The 20,599-nt window shown below is 38.9% G+C and overlaps 1 protein-coding gene across 1 annotated transcript in view; it reads left to right on the top strand.

The window, feature by feature from the left end:
* The window catches only part of LOC145997246 (CD151 antigen-like), a 139,635-nt gene extending 120,755 nt beyond the window's left edge, over nt 1-18,880 (top strand). The window contains exons 3-6 of the mRNA XM_083134078.1: nt 888-1,079; nt 14,545-14,718; nt 15,868-16,023; nt 18,367-18,880. Of these exons, the coding sequence (XP_082990204.1) occupies nt 888-1,079; nt 14,545-14,718; nt 15,868-16,023; nt 18,367-18,510 (666 nt within the window). The 3' untranslated portion in view covers nt 18,511-18,880. The remainder of the gene's footprint in view (nt 1-887; nt 1,080-14,544; nt 14,719-15,867; nt 16,024-18,366) is intronic.
* Nucleotides 18,881-20,599: the final 1,719 nt, after the last annotated feature.

Here is a 20,599-nt window from a genome sequence, read left to right as displayed (position 1 = left end):
TTAGCAAACCACTTCTCAACGGTTGATTTTCCTGGTGCAGAGTCCGAATAATGTTTATCAAGCCAAGCCTTGGCTTCAACAGTATTTTTTTTCGCCAAGAAGCAATGCTTTATTAACACGAAATTCTTTTTTATCCATTTTTTCACAATAACAAAAGCTGCTTCACTCACAATGCTATATCTCACGAACTAATTATCCGGCAGCTCTGAAATTTATACACGTATCTTTTGAAGGTTAGTACTAAGTAAAAATCACATGGATTTAATTCTAGTAACGCCATCTATGAGTCAGCCTACGAAATTTTCAGCCCAACTGGTATACTCTAAAAGATTCCAAACAAACGGCATATCTATAAAGGTGTGAGATGATGATTTTTTTCTTGTTCGAGTCAATCTGCGAGCAAGTAAATTAATAAGGCATTTCTCAGGACCCACAGGTTGTGGCCACTGTGATTGAGCCAGTACGCGCCTGCTTATTATCGCAGACATTGTCTTATGTTACTGGGAACCCACTCGACCACCTTCCATATGAAAACAAATAAATAAATTAAACAGTCGTGAATAATTCGTAAATTACAGTAACTTTGTTGATACGTACTCTAAGTTCACCGATCGGGCGTTTTCATTTAGTGCTCACCTCAGTGAATTTCGAGTTCAAAATTTGTCATTGTTGACCTACATTTTGTCTATGTATTTTAAAAAAATAACCGACACTGTGTGTTGTTTTTCTGAAATTATATACAATTTCAGGAGCGCAGAGAAAACTTTGCGCCGGCCGCTACGCCACTGTTGTAACTCGATTTTGAAGGAACGTTCGCTGGGTGAACAAAAAGGTACATTTTGTCTGCAAGTATTGTTGTTTCTGACACGTTTGTCTTTTCTTTCCAGCTGGCGGGAGTGGCGGTGTTGGGTGTCGGCGTGTGGACCGTCGTAGACAAACATCAATACATCTCGCTCTTCACGACGGTGACGTATGCTCTGGCGGCTTACGTCCTGATAGTGGCTGGAATCTTGGTGCTCTTCGTCACCTTCGTGGGCTGCTATGGAGTGTGCAAGGAGAACCGCTGCTTACTACTTGCTGTAAGTATTTGTAGAGTTTGTGTTATTATAGGTGGACCCGTCCCTGTCCCCCTTTTTCTTTTTCAGTAAACCTGGACAAGGATAGGCAATGCCACCCTCTGGTTGCATGTATCCCTGAGGGGGTGAACACAAAGTACTAACTTTTCTAACTCGAGTCCCGACTTGTGCATATGTTCTTTGTGAGCGACCCTTCACCAATTGAAGGGTCAGGGGAGAAGACCCAGGTAAGTCAATGTTCGTCAAGCTCCAAAAATGAAATTTTAATTGCAAAACGTTGCTGGACATGTAAATGAATTAAAATTTAACATGCAAATGAAAATGTACAAATAACACATAAGTCGACGAATGGAAGTGTCAAATGTATGAAGCGAAAGAAAGCATGTGTAAAGTCCAGCATAGCATTCACATGGCAGGAAATGACACCACTACCTCGCATACGACAGAAAACTGACTTTCCTGTTGTTGTTTTTTTCTCGCCCTGGCCCTTCAATTTAATCTAATCACCATTCATCCTTTTCGTCGCGATTGGTCAAAGTGACAGAAAAACTATGCTAAATCACAAGAAAAAGTACTCACCCCACTTGACTCAGTCATTCGTTGGAACCATTCTCCTATCACTTTCAGGATCAACTGCATGCGAAATTTCACGAGGAATTTTCGTCATTTTCTTCATAGACATTAGATCAGAACAGAATTTACATAATTAGAAAATTCGTTGACTTTCTGAAAGCCCGATGAATTGAAGAAAGACGTGTTAACTAACATTGCAGAGACTAAGAAAGAAACACATTAGCCTCAAACCATACGTTTTCTTTTATCAACCTTGGTGAATATAGTGCATTAGAATTAGATCAATTTGAACCGAAATTTGTACACTCAACAGCAAAAGCAATAGTATGTGATTTACTCCTCTCCATTTTCATTCATTGTTATCCACAATGTGACAATCAAAAAACAAAATCATCAGTAAGCAAAAGACATCTGCTTCCCATCAACAGAATGCCATTTCTTGCAAAACGAAGGGTGAGTGAAAATAGCTATAGACAATTTGTCCACCATTATATTTTTCCGTTGGCTGTACAACCAGCGTCTAAGATAACAGCAGGCAAATTGTACGCTCAACGACAAAAGAAAACAGTAGGCGAATTATTCATCACCATTGTCATTCAGTCTGTTTTCCACAATGTGACGATCATGAAATGAAACGTCAATAAGCAGAGGACTACATACATCTGATTCACATCAGAATTCCATTCTTTAAAACAACGCAAGTTGTAAAATATATATAAAAAAATGAAAATAGTGATGCACAATTTGCCTACTACCTTTGCTGCTGACTGTACATCGCTATGAAAGTTCTCTTTTATCCCCCGTGCTACATTGTTTTAAGGAATGCAATTGTACTGATGCTGAAGATGTGGTGATGTGGTCCTCTGCTTATTGGCGTTTCATGTTGCAAATAAGTAATTGAATGACCATGGCGATGGACAATTTGCATAATATTGCTTTTACCATCAGTTGTAGTCAGAGAATTTGGGTGGATGGTTCAAGATAGATTTATGTGCGCATCGTATAATGTTAAGAAGTCCAATTAATACCACACCATAGATACAACCACCCAGGGAGGGACGTTACATAACAGATTTAATCTTGACTATGAATCAAAGTTGTCACGACAGTAAAGTGTTTCATTATACCTTGTATAGTTTAAATTTCAACAGTCAGAAATACAGTATGTACCGGGTGCCCAGAATTAAAGTTACCCAACTCAGAGCCCTCTGTAGCCTGCTTGAGGCATCGTATAACTGAAATTTGGCGAATCCACTATGCAGACCATGGGGGAAGAGGATGGCGATAAAAAAGTTCAGTTTTCCGCCACCAGGTTGAAACGTGGCGCTGTACTTCCATGATGGATTGTAATAATGACGTAAACTGCTCCAATTGGTTATGGATTTTCCTTTACCTTGCAATAAACGAGAGATTATTTTCTCGCAACTTCCAGCCACTAACTCTTTCTAATTAATAACTCAGCTAAATCACTTAACGTGAGTGCTGCTGGTGAAGTTGTTTTATCAGAACGGTAGTAATAGTGCAGCTGCGATGCGAGGTTATCGTCATGCGAAAGGGCTTCGAAAGGGGCCCATGACGACGCATGGCTTAAGAAAGATGAAGAAATTTGAAGAGACTGGAGATCTGGGTGTTGCAGCAGGAAGGGGCCGCCGGCCGATTGCAGAAGAAGTTGTCACCGAAGTGGCTGTTGCAGTGGCGGATAGAGCCTCTTGTTCCTGATTTAAAGATTTGTACACCTGACTTATGTTTTTCAATATTCATTATTAGGGTCAAGTGCCCATATTTCGGATACTTAATTTCCCAATTTCGGATAGGGTTACTAATGATAAATTTCAGCTTTCAATACAGTCGAAATATTTTCTAAACTCATAAGATGAAATCAACTGATTGTATAGAAAGGACGTGTATGTTCTTACAAATTGAAAGATATCATGAAATCAATTTTAGTTTTCTTTGTCACTGACAGTATTCACACTTGAAAGTCTTCCATTCATTCTTGTCTGTTCCTGCACACATCTCGTGGACCCATCTGAGGCACTGCACACATCTTATCCAATCTTCTCCAGATGTATCTTCACGATAGGGAACGGAACAATAGATACATTCTTCATCTGCACTGTCTTCGTCGTCTGTGGAAACGAGGTGGATAGATTCTTCGGAGACACTTCCCTCATCCTCGGATGAATCCTTATCAATCGATTTTGGTTTCCTTTTTCTCGATCTCTTTGAGACAGCTGGTTTCTTCTTTCTCTTTCCTCCGTCATTTTTCTCTTCTCTGAAAATAGTTCTCTTACATTTCATTGTTTTATTGCTGCTTGTTTCGCTTGTTTGATCCTTTTTTTTTCAACTAGTTCCTTCTGATAAGGAGATGCAGTAATCACAGCTGCTTTGCCAGCTTGTCTACTGATCGTGGAGGAGCAAGGCAATGTTGGTGGAGGCCGAAGGTCGAAAGGCGAGACATGTGCAGGAGTGTTTCCTCTACTAGTCTGCTGTTCTGGTAAGAAATCAGCGTCACTAAAAACTGTGGGGTCAAAGGGTGATATTCCACATTTCTTGAAACCGTTCATAGCAGTTTGCATGTTTGCTGCCTTCACATATGCCTTGCCGAATATTTCACCAATTGAAACATTGACACTGCTTTGAATGGGTGGAATATCAAGCCACAAATCTATTTCTTGTGAATAGTACTTTTTGAAGGGACCCATGAAACTAACATCGAGGGGTTGCAATTTGTGGCTTGAATGTGGTGGGAGAAACACAATGTGTACTCCATGTTGTCTTCCTAACAAAACTATGTCTAAGTTTCTTGTATGGGAATAGTGCCCGTCTAAAATAAGAACCACCGGATCTTCGTTTGATGGCTTGACTGCTCGAATAAAATGTTCAAACCACTGAGTAAAAATATGGGTTTGTATCCACCCAGATGGATGACAGGCTGATACCGTCCCTGGTGGCGTTCCAATCAGCAGCTCAGGCTTCATCCTGGCACGTGGGAAGACGATCAGTGGAGGGACAAACGTTGCTGCTGCACTCATGCACGTCACAATTGTGATTAACGAACCTCTCTCTGCTGAAGACAGTCGAGCTACTTGCCTCTTGCCTTTGATACTCAGGACTTGAGACGGAGTACCCTGAACTGCACAGATTCCAGTTTCGTCAACATTAAAAACTTTTGTGGGGTTAAATGTCACCTTTTGTAGTTCTGGTCGAAGAATATCAAAAAATGCCGAGATCTTTTCTTTGGTAAAATTCTTAACCCTACTTAACGAAATCAGCTCTGGCTTTCTGAATGAGTGCATAGGATGCCTTTTTAAAAAGCGTCGCAACCATTTCTTTCCAGCTAAACCTTTCTTTGCTGAGAATGGATGATTAACATTATTCCGCACTGCAAGCTGGTACGCTAATATTCGGATGTCACGTCTTCTTAATCCATAGAAACGTTCATCCATCACCTTGCAATATTCTGAAAGTTCCTCTTCTAGCTCACCGCCAAGTGCGCACTTCCGGCCAATTGATGATAACAATCGCTCATCAACATTTTCACTCTTTACATAATCCAAAAGAGTGGAATTTGGAACTTTAAATACTTTAGATTCTTTTAGAAATCCCATTTCCTTTTTCTTCACCGCTTCGATAGCATTTTTCATTGCTTCTTGGGACCAGTTTTTCCTTTTTCGTCCAGGCATCTGTGAAATAAATAACACATCATGAGTATTTAGAAAGGGTGCACAATTTCGGATAGTCGGAATTAGGTACCCGTGTAGCATCCGAAATTAGGCAACCCAGTCGCATGTTCAATATGGCGATTCTGTGCGTTCACCCTCTGAAACAACGTGACTATAACTACTTAATAATGTTTGCTGAATCTCTCAAGATTATATAAAATTTAGACAGAAGTGAGTAAATACTAACCTTCTAGTTGTAGGCCTTAAGTTTGGATGGTGAAATATTACATCAAAACTCCGGAAAAGTCAAAGATATCAACCACACACTAAAAACACATTGCTCAAGGTCAAGCACAAGGGTGCAACTGGGGGACGAAGCAACGTGTTAGTTCGCATTATCTGCACTTCGGCGCTGCTGTTCTAAGGTGGAAATTTCTTGGTATCCGAAATTAGGAACCTATCCGAAATATGGGCACTTCACCCTACAGCGCCACATTTCAACCTGGTGGCGGAAAATTGAACTTTTTTTATTGCCATCCTCTTTCCCATGGTCTGCATAGTGGATTCACCAAATTTCAGAGTTCTACGATGCCTCAAACAGGTTACAGAGGGCTCCGAGTTGGGTAACTTTCATTCTGGCCGTCCGTATGTATTATATGTGAGATAAAGTTTAGGTTCTGATGTGAGACCTACCTAAAATATGTAATTTCCTATGAAGTATTTGCCTCTACCCAATTTTCAGGTTTATGAAAATTTACAAGTTCATGCTACTTGGTTAAACTCCTTGAACCTGAGGATCAAAGTAACAAGTAATTTTTATGATTTTGCAAATGTACTAGTTATTTATCAAAATAATCCTGGATGATATTTTCATGGGCTTGAAAACTTTTTCTACCTCCCCAAAGTTAAGCTCCACATTCTGTCTGTAGTTACGCCTATGCTATAAAGTAAACAGAGATGGGATAATTACTGAAGTACATTTTTTTTTACCAGATGTAAAGTTTTGTAGCATTCGTAACCTGGAACGAGCCAAAGGGCATAAAGATCCATGTAAAATTAGTACTTGATGTCGTCACCAATCGCAGCATTCCAGTGAGTTCTGGTAAAAACACCTCGATTGAAATATGGAACGCACCCCATTGGTTCCAAATGGTCCCCTACTTCGTGCCACTTCATTAAGAATATTTCGAACATCGACATTCACGTCCAAATGACGCATCGACATGGCCCCCAGTCAGGCCTGATGAGGTAGGAAACGGCTTGTGGCGGGAAGCATTGACTGAATGTCCACATTCAGTGGGCAATTTTTCGAACGCAAGCCACGGTGACTCACCCATCGGTCCGAGTTGAGCCAGACACGTGCCTCGTGTCAGTTCTTCTCGGATACCAGCAAGGGGTCCATTAACTTCAATCGTTTCGCATTAGATCGAAGCAATTGCCAGGGTAACTGATGACATCAATCAGTGCCTCGTTCTTCAGAGGGAAGAGGCAGGGGGATCGATGGAAAGCATTTGACGCGTGTCACCAGGCGTACTTAAGCCCCTAGTTATATCTGCTGTCAAATCTAATAACCTCCATTGTCCAAGTCCGTCATACTCATCGCCATGACCCGCAACTGTGGGGTAGAGCAAGAGAATATGCTCGCAGCACTATTGCCACACTTGGTTTCGTAAGTGATAGAGATGCATACGTATTGTCAAGCAAATAATCCATCGCAATGTCCTTTCTCTTTGATTTACGCAATGAGAGCTAGAAAACGTCAAATACGCTGCTGACATCCTCTGCAACAGCATTCGGAAATAAAAAAAAATATTCCTTAAAAACACGTCGAGAAAATTTAATGATAACATCATGGACAATTTGCCGAGCAATACTTGTGCATCCCACTGTACATACTTTATTTGCAATCTCTCAAGAGTTCCAAGCTCTAGAGGCCATGGGCATCGCCAGAAATTTTTGTGGGGGCGGTCAGACAAAATCATAAAACTTAGGAGAAATAATAACAATCAAATAATCATCATTGTAAATTATTAATGAAAACTATCATTATCATTGTATGTGGAGACTTTTCATCTCGATCCACTGTGAGTGACATGACTTATCCATCACAACCAAGAGCCCCCGCTGTATTTATTCTTAGATGGGGAAGGCATGGTGAGCAGGGCCGTATCAAGGTTTGTGGAGGTCCCTGGGCAAAATGTTTGGTGCCCCCCCATTTTCTTTTATTATTTTTTACTAGGAGCTTTATTAGCTCAATATGTTAACCACCAATTTTCAGCAGTTGAAATGGTACACCTGATTTTAGAATCAGTAGTCATTCACAATCGAACATATCGCAGATAGGTTTGCAGGGAGAATAACGCAGTAAAATAAAGTTACAGGACGAAAATTGTAGCATTATAGCAGCAGTAAAATTCTGCGTCTAAATGTCTACAGTATATTATGAACACCGTAACTACAATATACGTACCTACGAGGGCCACTATTTATATTTTGAGCCTAACAATGAAAAAACAGGAATTTGGCATTGAAAACTGCTTTATTGTTTTTCGAAGTATTCTCCTTTATGGTCAATACACTTTTGCATTCGTTCGAACCATTTGTCAAAGCAGTTTTTCCAATCTTCTTGAGACACCTCCATAATATGGTTTTTGAACGATTCAACGGCGTCTTCCGCCGACGAAAATCGTTGTCCACGCAATTTATTCTTGACATTCGGGAACAAGAAGAAGTCATTGGGTGCCAAATCAGGACTGTACGGCGGATGACCCTACAATTCGACTCTTTGACTGTTCATAAAGTCGGTTGTTAGTCGAGATGTGTGACAGCTGGCATTGTCTTGATGAAGAATGATCCGACGGCGTTTGTTTGTTTTCCGTATTTGACCGAAGACCTCTGGCAAACAAATTGTTGTGCACCATTCAGAGTTGACCGTTCTACGTTCCTCTAAAGGCACAGTTGTCACATGACCAGTTTTCCCGAAAAAACAGGCGACCATTTGTTTCGATGTGCTTCGAGCGCGAACAACTTTTGTTGGATTGGGTTCATCTTGAAACACCCATACAGTCGACTGCTGTTTACGTTCCGGCTCATATGCATATATCCATGATTCGTCACCTGTTAGAATCTTACATACGTCTTTTGAAGCACCTTTTTGAGTTTTTGTCAAATTGTGTGGGATCCAACGAGAACATACCTTTCTCACAGATAAATGATCATGTAATATTTTATATATGCTGGTGGAACTAATGGCTATGGTTGCCTCAATCTCGCAGTATGTCCCATGACGATCTTGCAGTATTAGGTTTTGCACAGCATCAATGTTTTCTTGAACAACAACTGATTTTGGACGAACTTCGCGAATCTCGTCGGTGAGCGAATGGCGGCCACGATTAAATTCGTTATACCAGCGTTTCACAGTGGCAAAGGATGGGGCCTCATCGCCAAATGTGGAAGTAAGTTGATCGATGCACTTTTGTCTTGATAATCCACGTCGAAAATCGTAAAAAATCATCGCACGAAAATGTTCACGAGTTAATTCCATTTTATTGTTGTCGCGCAATCTCCAAGGCAACATAAACAACACAAATGAAGCTATTGACAAAACATTCGAAGTACTTTATGGTCAATAATGCCAGACGATTCCGTGCAAACGTCAAATCGCGCCTAACTTCAATCAGTGTTGCCAAGGCTCAAAATATAAATAGTGACCCTCGTATAGTAAATACTAAGGGGATTCATACGGAAATAGAGAACTGAGCAGTAGACTGTACTTACGTACATAATTTATTATAAATGATATTATTTACAATTAAGAGTAAATATGTCACTACATATGCACGGTCCATCTACTGGACAATTATCGACAGGTTCATTGTGGAAATTGTAGTAACTACACTTTCTTCAAGAAAATTCCCAAAGTCTTATAGTAGACACACTTTTCTTGCCTTTTTCGCCGAAAATTCATCTACTATATCGTCTAAGTCCAATTCTCAATGTTTAATAAACAAAGATTGGATAAGCGATCCTGTCCCATGGCAGCACGAAGCTTGTTTTTCATTAATTTCATTTTTGAGAAAGATCTTTCTTTGCTGCAGTTTGTTACCATTAAGACCAAATAAATTCTAAATAGAATTTCGACATTGGGAAATGTACTGCGGAATGGGTCCTTACATACAATATTATACATAGACAGTTCCATTGGGATGTCTTCCTGATGTTTGACATTGCTACTGCTTACTAGGTGTGCAAACTGTATCAGCTCATTCTCTAGCGAGGGTTCCAGATCCTCCTCATAGATGCTCGCGAGCTGCAGATGGAATTTGTGATGGAGTTGTCACTGCAAGTTCATTTAGAATACTGAACCTCTTTGCGACAGATTCATAGGGCAAGTGATGGGGTGATTTGATCAATCACTGGTAGAAAACTTTCCACTGTGAAATGTTCACTAGGCGAGAGGTGGATTTGAGGTTCATTTTGATAGTCAAGAGGATTCAGTCGGACGTTTCTCACCCGCTGACGTGAGTGTTCCTTATTGTACTCTTCTGTGCCACTTCTTCTTCTGGCTATCTCCTTATATTCAGAAAAAGAGTTCCTTTTTGATTCTACGAACTTCTTTAAAGATCTCAAAATATCAATGGCAGACTGATGAACTCACCTTGGATCTTTAAGTGTTTTGCTCGTAGCATCAAATCTCTCTAAAAACGGGTAACAATGCTATTTCCAGGGATGAAATCTGCCGTGAGAGTTCATTCGCTTCACTTCTTACAATACCCTTCTCTTCTTTGTCATTGCCTATTTCGACAAGAGCTTCCTTAATTTTTTCGTAACCTTGGACTATGGCTTTTGTGGCATCTCCTCTATATGCCCACCGAGTCTCACTTAAACTCTTGGGAACATAGTAATTCCCTTCTGCTTGTCTTAACTTATCCAATGTTTGATAATGGTGAGGTGATGCTGTGAAGAATACATAAAGCCGTTGTACAAAATCGAAGAAATGAACAGCTGCAGGACATGCATTAGCCGCTGCTTTCCCTACCCGATTCAAAGAGTGGGCACAACATGGTACTAGCTCTGCTAGTTTACTTAGCCGAAAGGAAACAATAAACTCATTCCGCCGTCCGTTAGCTCATATTAGCGCGGTTCACAAAAGCGCTGCTTAGTTTTAGGTGTCCCGTAGTTCACTTATGCACCGAGAGAGAGCGCTAGTATCTTCACAATTTTTTCCCCTAGAAAAACTCACAGTTCTAAAACGATGTTATTAACTAAAGAAAGTTATGTACTTCGTAGGATTATTTATTATCTTAATCGTATCTGAGAATGGATTGTTTGAATAAGTGTGCCTTATTTCCACACCACATCCAAATCAATCCATGGTATAAAGTATACTGAGCTTCAGATATCTACAAACAGATCGACTGAGAGCTGTACAACAATTGGATCCAGAAGAGTGTAGACATACGACAATATTGAAGTTTTTTTTATTTTTGAAAAACAACTTCTTATGTAATTTTTCCACAAGCATAGCCAGCTGGGTAAAATATTTTTTGGTGGAGGCCCTTCACAGCTTCCTTTTAGTAAGGGCCCTGGGGCAATTGCCCCAGTTGCCCATAGGTTAATCCGGCCCTGATAATGAGGGTCATAGAAACTTTTATTATTATTATTACTGCTTTTATTGTTTTGTTATTACTACTACTACTACTTATGTTCTTTAAAATTACATACATTTGTAATTTCCATATTCTGTATTATATCTATAAACAATTTGCATAACTGTATACTGACAAAAAGCTGTATTTTATATTTAGATAATTGTAAGCTTAAATATAACCCTACTTCAAATAGTGAAGATAATAATAGGAATAATTGCTGTAACTTAAGGTCTATAAGCCACAGAAAACATTTTTTGTTATAAAATATCTACAATTTCACTATTCGAATTTCATTAACCCTTTCCAGAAATCTCAATGGGGGCAAGTGCCCCCCCCCCCTGCGGGCACCCTTGATCACAACCATTTTTCTTAACTTACCTGAATCAAATCGATACACAGGACATCTGCCAAAGGCCATGGACATTTCGTGATGGATTGATACACAACTTTGGTGACAAGGGCACCCGCAGGGGCGGGGGGCACTTGCCCCCCTCCCCTGAGATATTTGGAAAGAGTTAATGTAATTCGAATGGTGAATTTGTAGATATATTTTACAACAAAAAATATTGTTTTTTGTGACGTAAGTTACAGCAACAATTATTATTATTATTGAAGTAGGGTTACATTTAAGCTTTCAGTCTAACTATAAAAAAAACAGCTTTTTGTCCTACATGAATTAATATGTTAAGTATACAGTTGTGCAAATATGTATAGATATACAGCACATGAAAATTATAAATGCATGTCATTTTAATATATATATATATATATATATATAAAATAAGTAGTAGTCAGGGGCGCCGACTTGTCAAAATTATTGGGGGGGGCTCTGATCACTGAAATGAATGAATGAATGACTCACTCCCTCCCCTTTTTAAAAATAAAAATTACGTCTTCGTATAGCAGTTTTTAAGCAGCTATTATATTCCTCATGCAAATGAAATGCAACATGAAAAACGTTTAGAAAATGTTTCAAAGTCTCTTTATGTCTTTTGTGTCTGCTCATTTGTTTTTTTAGATAAAAATTAACATTTTTATTGAAAAGAATGTATTTACATTAAGAGACCAACCTAACATTTTTATGCCGGCCTCGGTAGCCGAGCGTGTTGGGTGTCGACTCTACTCGCTTTGATCCAGAGGTCTCGGGTTCTAGTCCCGGCGAGGGCATGGGTGTGTTTTAATGTCCGCAACAGACATGTGATGGGTTGCAAATAACGAATATTTACAACATTTAACAGTTTTATTTAATTATTTACATAAATGCTAACACAAATTGCAGGAAAACAATTTACTTTTTTGTTCTTGCTACAATATTTTACTTTTTTAATTTAATTTTGCAATAATAAAAAAATAGCATGTACACTAAGATATACAGTGACATACACAACAAAAACATATGAACATGATTTAAAAATAAAGCAAAAGTTGCTCTACGCAGTGGGTTATTTTTTTATGACCTCATTAACGAGCGGTCTCAGGTCCAAATTATCAAGCACAGTTTGATGTATGTGGAGTACCGCTAAGCTGCTTAGTCTCTTCTGCCTCATTGTAGATCTCAAATATGTATTTAGTCGGCTAATAGCACTGAATGACCTTTCGGCTGTGGCTGTCGTCACTGGCACTGGAGGACCATCATGCATGAATTTGGCTCCTGGAGGGTGCTGTCTTCCAACAGAAACTTCCTTATGTCATGCATGGTAGTTAGAACCACTGTCATCTGTTTGGCGATATCACCAAGCATGGACATGTGTAAGGAGAGCCTATCGGCATCCAAATCTTGGCAAAAAAATTCTCGCGTTTGCTGAAAGTTTGTTGTGCAACTGTTCACAGCTGAGATGCATTCTTTCTCTACGGCTGATACTTTTTGTAGTCCTGTAGATTCATGTCCTTGTTTAACACATGATTTTGCTGTGTCACACACATCAGTGTATATTGATTTATAATACTATTTTGGAGTGTAGAACTTGTGATGTTTGGCAGCATCAGGATTTTCAAGTCTCTTAGGGACGTGACGTTGCCGGGGCAATTCTGGCTCATCAATGAGGTTGGGTTTGCCCTCTGTGCATTTCAGCCAGAACTGCTCAAAACACATTCGCTTTTCTTGAAAAAGATGTCAGTCAAGTATTTTAGTTTTGATTCCACTTCTGTAGCACCAATGCGTGGAGACTGAATCTTACAGTTTACCTCTTCTATTGAACCCATCACATGGCAGTAGAGGGAGAGAAAGAAAAATGTCTTGAAGTGAAGCATTGTCTCCAGGTATCCATTTTAATGTTGTGTCAGTAGAATCATCTTCAGAAAATTTCTCAAGAAAATTGAGGTTTTCATAGTTCCTTAAGATCTGTTGCATACTGGAGGCTCTCAACGTCCACCGACGAGGGCAAAGTGGTCGCAGTCCAGTATGGCCAGCCTTCTCATATAGCTATGTATAATAGTAAATAATAATTACATACTTAGTACATAGTAATAAGTCATGTGTTTTGCTGTCTCCGGTCATAGCCCCCCCAAAGTTGATGGTTTAGCGGTCTCAGCCACCCAAATTGATGGTCTAGAACATTTCAAATGTGTATTTAAAGTTAAGTTCATGTGGCACAATTCAGAGTAAACTTTATAAGAGAAGAAAAATAATACATTAGATCCTCTTAAGCAAAATTATTTGGGGGCTCTGCCTCCACATCCTTAACATTGGGGGGGCTCGAGCCCCCCTAAGCCCCATGGAGTCGGCGCCTATGGTAGTAGTAGTAGTGATAATACTAATAATAGCTGTAATTATAATAATAAAAGTTTCTATGACTCTGTCCCACCAAAAAAAAAATATTGCCGGAGCCCTTGGCTGACAATAGTTCTACGAAAATCTTTTGAAGTCGAGTTCAGTGAATTGTGAGATGTGTGAACCTTATATGAGGAATCTATTTCTCAACCGAATCTTTGTTACGATTGATTGGGTTTATTTTACTTAGCTTTCTGCCGTTTTTGGCCAATTGTATGAGGATGAGTAATGAAATTGATGAAGGCACACCCACAAAGATCACCTGTGTTCTATTGCAGAATCGGCAAAAGATAATAGTAGGCAAAATTTTCAATATTATAGGTTCATTTTTTACTTCTACCTGCACCCCCTTTTTTGTTAAGTAATGGATTTGTGCTCGTACTGGAGCCAATGCCAACCTGTACAGTGGGATCCATGAGTATTACCGTGCAAAGTGTCCATGACTATTTTCATTAATTCTTCTCATACATCCTATTGTTTTTTTAAGCGATGGATTTTTATGTATGCTGGTGCAGAAGTTGTCAACAGCTTGTTTTGAGTTTTTAAATTGTTGAAGCTCTTATTTGGTCAAATAAAGTGCACGAACATGGTGATGGACAATTTGCACGGTAATACTCATGGATCCCACTGTACTTAATTGAAGTTCTCCCTTCATATTTTGGAAAATGGAATGGTATGATGTGCAATTGCCTGCTGTTAGTTAGGTTGATAAGTAACATTTGTACAGACCATGTATAATTGAAGGTAGGATTCCTGTAGTTGTAGTGGTCAGTTATTTCTGAAATCTTGATTTTTTATTTTATTTTCAGTACACTTTCCTGTTGCTCCTAATATTCCTTCTGGAAGCGATGGTGGGCATTCTAGCATCCGTATATGGGGAGCAAGTGGAACATGAATTGAGTCTGAACCTCAATGCAACTTTCTTGGAGTCATACAATATGGACCCTTACAAAACCACTGCTATTGACAGTATGCAGAGAGAGGTAAGCTTTGTCCCTGTAGTACACTGTGTCTATAAATGTTTAACCTCATTGCATTTTTAAATATTAATATTGAGAAACCTATATCAAATTTGGAGACATTTTGTGCAGGTAGTTTTTTTTTCTGCTGGTATATTTTCTCCTTGTCACTAAGAATAAGGGGCTAATATCTATATGTAGCAATAGGATAACTTGACCTGTTCTAAATTCCCTTAGGGGGCAAAGAAAAACCCTTGCATGTAAACACATAAGAAATGATACAATAATTTTTCTTATTAAAATCAATTTTATAATAATATATTTTTTCTGATTTTCAAGATTTCTTGAATTCTTCATATGACCTAAATTACTCTAGCAATTGTAACAGTTATGTGATAAATTCTGAACTGAAGGATTTACCTGCCAGAACAAAACATGCTATGCATTGTGTTGTTTTCAACAGATGTGAAGCTAAATGTTGATAATTGCATGACCAAAGCTCGAAATGGACAGGAGCAGGCCAGAATGATGTTCGGATTCATGAAATCTGGAAACTTGGCATTCTACCTCGTCAGAAATGGCAACAGACCTTTCAGGTTCATTATTTTTTTCTTTCTTAGATATTTCACTACATTTTTATTTTTCATTGTGAACGGAATTATTAATATTCTTCAATAGTAGCTCTATATATTACAGCTTTCACAAACTTCCCTTCTACATAGGGATGCGTTGTGCTGCCGTTTTGTGAAAATTTCCATTTTAAGCCCTGTGTATGACGGCTTTATTTTTTCTCTCCCAAAAATAACGTAACTCCAACACTTTACTCTTTTTGTGTAGTAGCTTACGAACCCAGCAAAGGAGCATTCTTCAACATGTTGCACTGTCTCAAGTTAGAAGGGACTACAGTGAAAAATTGGTATTTATCTTCTAGTTCATAATGCCATTTCTCACCAACATGACTTTCTCCTTTACTAATAGAACCATTTTCAATCCACGTTTTGTAACATAGACAATCCACCAACTGATAGAATAATCATAGGAAACGAAATAATTACTTCTCATGTAGACTACAAATCAATGATGTAATGAAAAGTAACAATCCATAATTTTTTCTTGTTACTTTTTAAGTGTACAACGCTTTCCTCAATACTGATGATGAATTTTATTTTCTAGTACAAATGCTGTGGTGCTATCAGATTTGAAGACTGGGAATATAGTCGATGGCTGAAAGAAAATCCTGATGAACCAAACCTCGTTCCTGATTCCTGCTGTAAAACAGAAAGTGTGCACTGCGGCAAGAGCAAGCACCCCAGCAACATATCCTATAATGTAAGTATGTGACTGTAGCACCAATGTTTTATACGAGGACCAGTCATTAAATAGGAATAATTTTCTTACTCACCAAAAACATTATGGATTAGGCAGGATCCAGGTGAACGGGTTCCTTTTCGAAGCAGACACTGTTGAATAGAATGTACTTGGTCCAATGGGTCTGTCAATCTTATAATACGTACTGGAACCTATCTTTGTCATGGCCAACTTGCCACCCTCTGCCTTCTTCATGACAGCATCAGTAAAGTCAAAACATTTACCTCTTAGTTCCAGTTTCAGGCAAGGGGATGAAGGAAAAAGTGAACTACATGTAGGGTAGAGAACACATTCAGTAATTTTCTTGGCAATCTTCCACAAACATGTATCATGTGCAAGTGCTTGTGAAGAATGTTGAAGCCACTGCCACCAGGTGGCCTCAATTTAAGCTATCCTACTCAAGAGACCTCTGGAGCCAGTTCGAATCATCCGATTTTGCTGGAACTTTGTATAGAGACTACGAAGATCATGGGAAAGCGAATGCTGGTGTGGCGCTTAGAATTAAAGAGGCCCTTCACAGGGTCCTCTGGAGCCCGTTCGAAGCAAGGGATTGTGCTGAAACTTGGTATAGAGGCTATTAATTGCATCGTAATCGTAGATTTGAGTGTAGCAAATCTATAATTCCTAATCTCGTTGTGAACTTGTGTCTGACATTCATAATGAACTGCAAAAGTCTTCTACAGTCGAAGCGCTTGTTAAATGCTGAGAAATAACCTTCTCATGGAACAACTCCCATATTGAACCTTTGAAGAACTTATCACTCATGCTAGAAATGAATCCCGTTGATTTTTTTTATGTAATTCTTAAACCTCTTCCTCTCAGTGATATTGCCACTAAGATTCAGCATTTATCTCAGTGGCTGAGTGCATTGAGTGTTGGACTCTTATGTTGATATGGTGTCATCTTATGCTCCATGATAGCATCATCTAATACATATCTCACCCAGTCCCCCCCCCTCATCCCAACACACACACACACACACACACTACTGGGGCATTCGAGTGTTGCGAGTGACATTTTACACGCAAATTTTAACATTCTAGACATGAGATTGGATTAAAATATTATAATGAACTGATTTAATAGAAGTACTTTATGGTGTCTGTTAACAAATGTAAAAATATGATTTAGGTCTAGCCGTGATGGTCTAATCGGTAGGGCATCTGACTGCCATGCGGAAGACCCTGGTTCTATTCCTGGGGTGGGTGATCTCAGCTTGGGACTTTTCCAGCTTTGATTCTGCAGAAAGGAGCTCTGGGGCTCACCCAGCCTCAAATCTGGACTACCGTGGGGGGGGGAGCATGGTGCTGATCACATCACCTCCAAAATGAAAGAGATCGAGAATATGTGGGGCCCTACCCCCATGTGCCTTCATGGCAATGGCATGGGGAACTTTACCTTACCATAATGATTTAGCCTGAATGCGAAAAGCATTAAAGAAAATGTGTTACGTGTGCGACTGTTTAAAAATGTAGCAAATTTTGACTTCATTTGTCTATGAAGGCTGCTGATGCTAGTAACTTTTATTGGGAAAATGTGCAAATTATATGTTTTCACAAACATCTAAACCTTAATGCAATTAACAACAATAATTTCCATAATAACTGTCTTAGGGATTTTGTTGCAAAACTATTTTTCAATAATGGAACAGCGATCCTAAATGGGTTAACAAGGTGTACCTTGATCTCTTATACACGATATAAAATAACTGCCCTCAGGCAGTAATATTACAACTTTTTGGTAAATGTGGAAAGCCATAACTCAAGAAATGCTTTCATCACTGGTGGGATGGTACAAAATATGCCTTACATTTAGTTTAATTTGTAAAAAAAATAATAATTGTAATCTGACTAGAAAGTTTCAGAGGAGAATCGAAAATTTTTAAATATCACAACTATTTACAAAAAAAAGTACTGACTTTACTGACCACTTTACACCACTGCCAAAACAACCACCTCTGTCAACAAATATCTGACAAACTGAAGCATCCAAATTTTGAAAATACCCCTTTGAGGGTAATAATTTGTATAAAAAATGCACAGAAAACTAGAATTTAACACAGTTAAATACAGACTATTAGAAGGAAAAGAAAATGTGTTAATAACTTGAAAATTAATTATCAGAATACTAGACAATAACAGTTTAAAAAACATAATAAAATTATATAAAAAAAAGTAATACCCCCTTTCTGATTTTTTATTACATTTTTAACCTAACTTTTAATGACTCATGAAGAAAAACATGATTTCGAAAACTTTGTTACAATTTGACAATTTATTCAAGATATTTTTCATTTCATTTCAGGGCTGTGTATACAGATTATCAAGTGAAATCAAAGATCATCTTGTGATCCTCGGAGCTGTAGGACTTGGTATTTGTGTTCTCCAGATATTTGGAATGGTGTTTGCATGTTGCTTATACATCAAACTCAGAGACGTAGTGGACTGATACACTGCACGTGGGAAGAAGTACAAACTTCTGCGAGGAATAGTACGATAACCCTTTATGCACTAAAGAGTGCAAGGGTGCACAAAAAGTCCAAAGATAAATGCAGCATCTACAAGTTCTTTTAAAAAAAGAAATGAATATATGTGCCTAGTCTTATTTTGATGTATTTTCATAGATAGTGATTGCAGAGGTCAGGATGTGTGTTTGTTTGGGTATGCTACTTTAAGGTGCGTAGGCAGCTTTCTATGTTCATCTTGCGTGTAAGAGGTAGTAGTTTAAAAGTGAGGGTGACTGAAGTACAAGGTGGTTATAATTAAAGTGACGGTGTTCAGAGTGGTACAGCACGGGCTGTAATGAGAGTAGCAGTCTGAAACTTCGTAGATATGCTAATGAAGCAATGCGCTCGCGAATTATGAAAAAAAAAAAAATAGTTCCAATTCTCGCCACCAGGGTAAAAAATGGCGCTGTAAGCAGTCAAAACTTGGTATAGTTACAGGAAAAACACTATAAATCGCAGAAAACAATACTCTTTGTAATAAAATATCGCTACAATTTCACTATTCGAATTACATGAACATTACTAAAGGAAAAAGCAACAAGCGTCACCAACAACAACCAGGGAGCTCACACAATGGTTAGGCAATTTCACCGACTTTGACGTCAGAGTTATGGAAAATTCCACGTTTTGACTGCTTACAGCGCCGTTTTTTACCCTGGTGGCGAGAATTGGAACTTTTTTTTTTTTTTCATAATTCGCGAGCGCATTGCTTCATTAGCATATCTACGAAGTTTCAGACTGCTACTCTCATTACAGCCCGTGCTGTACCACTCTGAACACCGTCACTTTAATTATAACCACCTGGTATAACTTAGATCTTGATAATGTTGAAGTAAAGTTCTTCAAGCGAAGGTTCTCGCTACACTAGTTAACATAAACCATTGGGCTCTAATTTTACATTCTCTTACTTTAAACACTCTGATCTCAATAAAGTGAAACAAAATTTTCCAAAACTATGTATTTTCTTACATATAATTGAGGTTCCACTGTTATGATAAAAAATATAATGAGCAACTCGGGAGTAAAGCCCAATTTAGAAGGAAGCATTTCCTTCAGCTAGCATAAATGCTTCCAAAAAATTTTATAGCAGACAGTACTTTACAAGGGAGCAATTCATGTAACGTTTTGGTTAGCTTTTACGATTACAATGTATAATATATACAGGGTGTCCCAGAAATAGGTGGCATAACTTCAGGAGTGTATTCCTTACACGTAAACAATGAAAAACGTTTATATGAACATAGGTCTGGAAATGTTTGGTTTCCGAGTTATAAGCTGTCACAACACATGCTCACTGGAATGTGTATCTTCCACAGGTGGTTTCCTGTAAACACAAGTAGGTATTTGATGAGTGGTACATGCTGAGTGGGTGTTGTTGAGACCATGTACACCAATCAGGAACAAGCAAATATGCACTTCGTGTATGGTTTGGTAGATGACAATGCTGTAGAGGCCCATCTTGGAAGATGTTCCAGTGAACATATGTCAACAAACTCACTACATGCATTATGGTGCTCCCACACAGGTTAGTCTTGTTGCCTGCAGATACCTGAATCGAAGGTACCCTGGTCGGTGGATCGGTAGAGGTGGGCCCATTGCTTGGCCTCCACGCTCGCCAGATTTAAACCCCTTGGATTTCAACTTGTGGGGCCATTTGAAACCACTGGTGTATTCGTCTGCACTGGCAGATGTGAATACTCTCCGCAATTGCATTGTAGCAGGTTGTGAGACAATACGGAACATGCCAGGCATTTGGGAGCGCATTTGTGGCCTGTATTGATGCCAGGGGTGGTCATTTTGAACATCTCTTCTAGGGTACTGTGAAGAACTAAGTGCCATAGACCAAATGTGGAAGATAGACAAATTCCAGTGAGCACGTGTTGTGACAGCCTATAACTCGGAAACCAAACATTTCCGGACCTATGTTCATATAAACTTTTTTCATTGTTTACATGTAAGGAACCCGCTCCTGAAGTTATGCCACATATTTCTGGGACACCCTGTATATGGCACAAAAGGCATGTCCAGTTA

The sequence above is a fragment of the Lepisma saccharinum genome, chromosome 13 (assembly GCF_977018435.1).
Source record: "Lepisma saccharinum chromosome 13, izLepSacc3.1, whole genome shotgun sequence".
NCBI classification, from domain to species: domain Eukaryota; kingdom Metazoa; phylum Arthropoda; class Insecta; order Zygentoma; family Lepismatidae; genus Lepisma; species Lepisma saccharinum.
The sequence above is the reverse complement of the archived record's forward strand: the minus strand, read 5'-3'. Positions and strand labels throughout refer to the sequence as shown.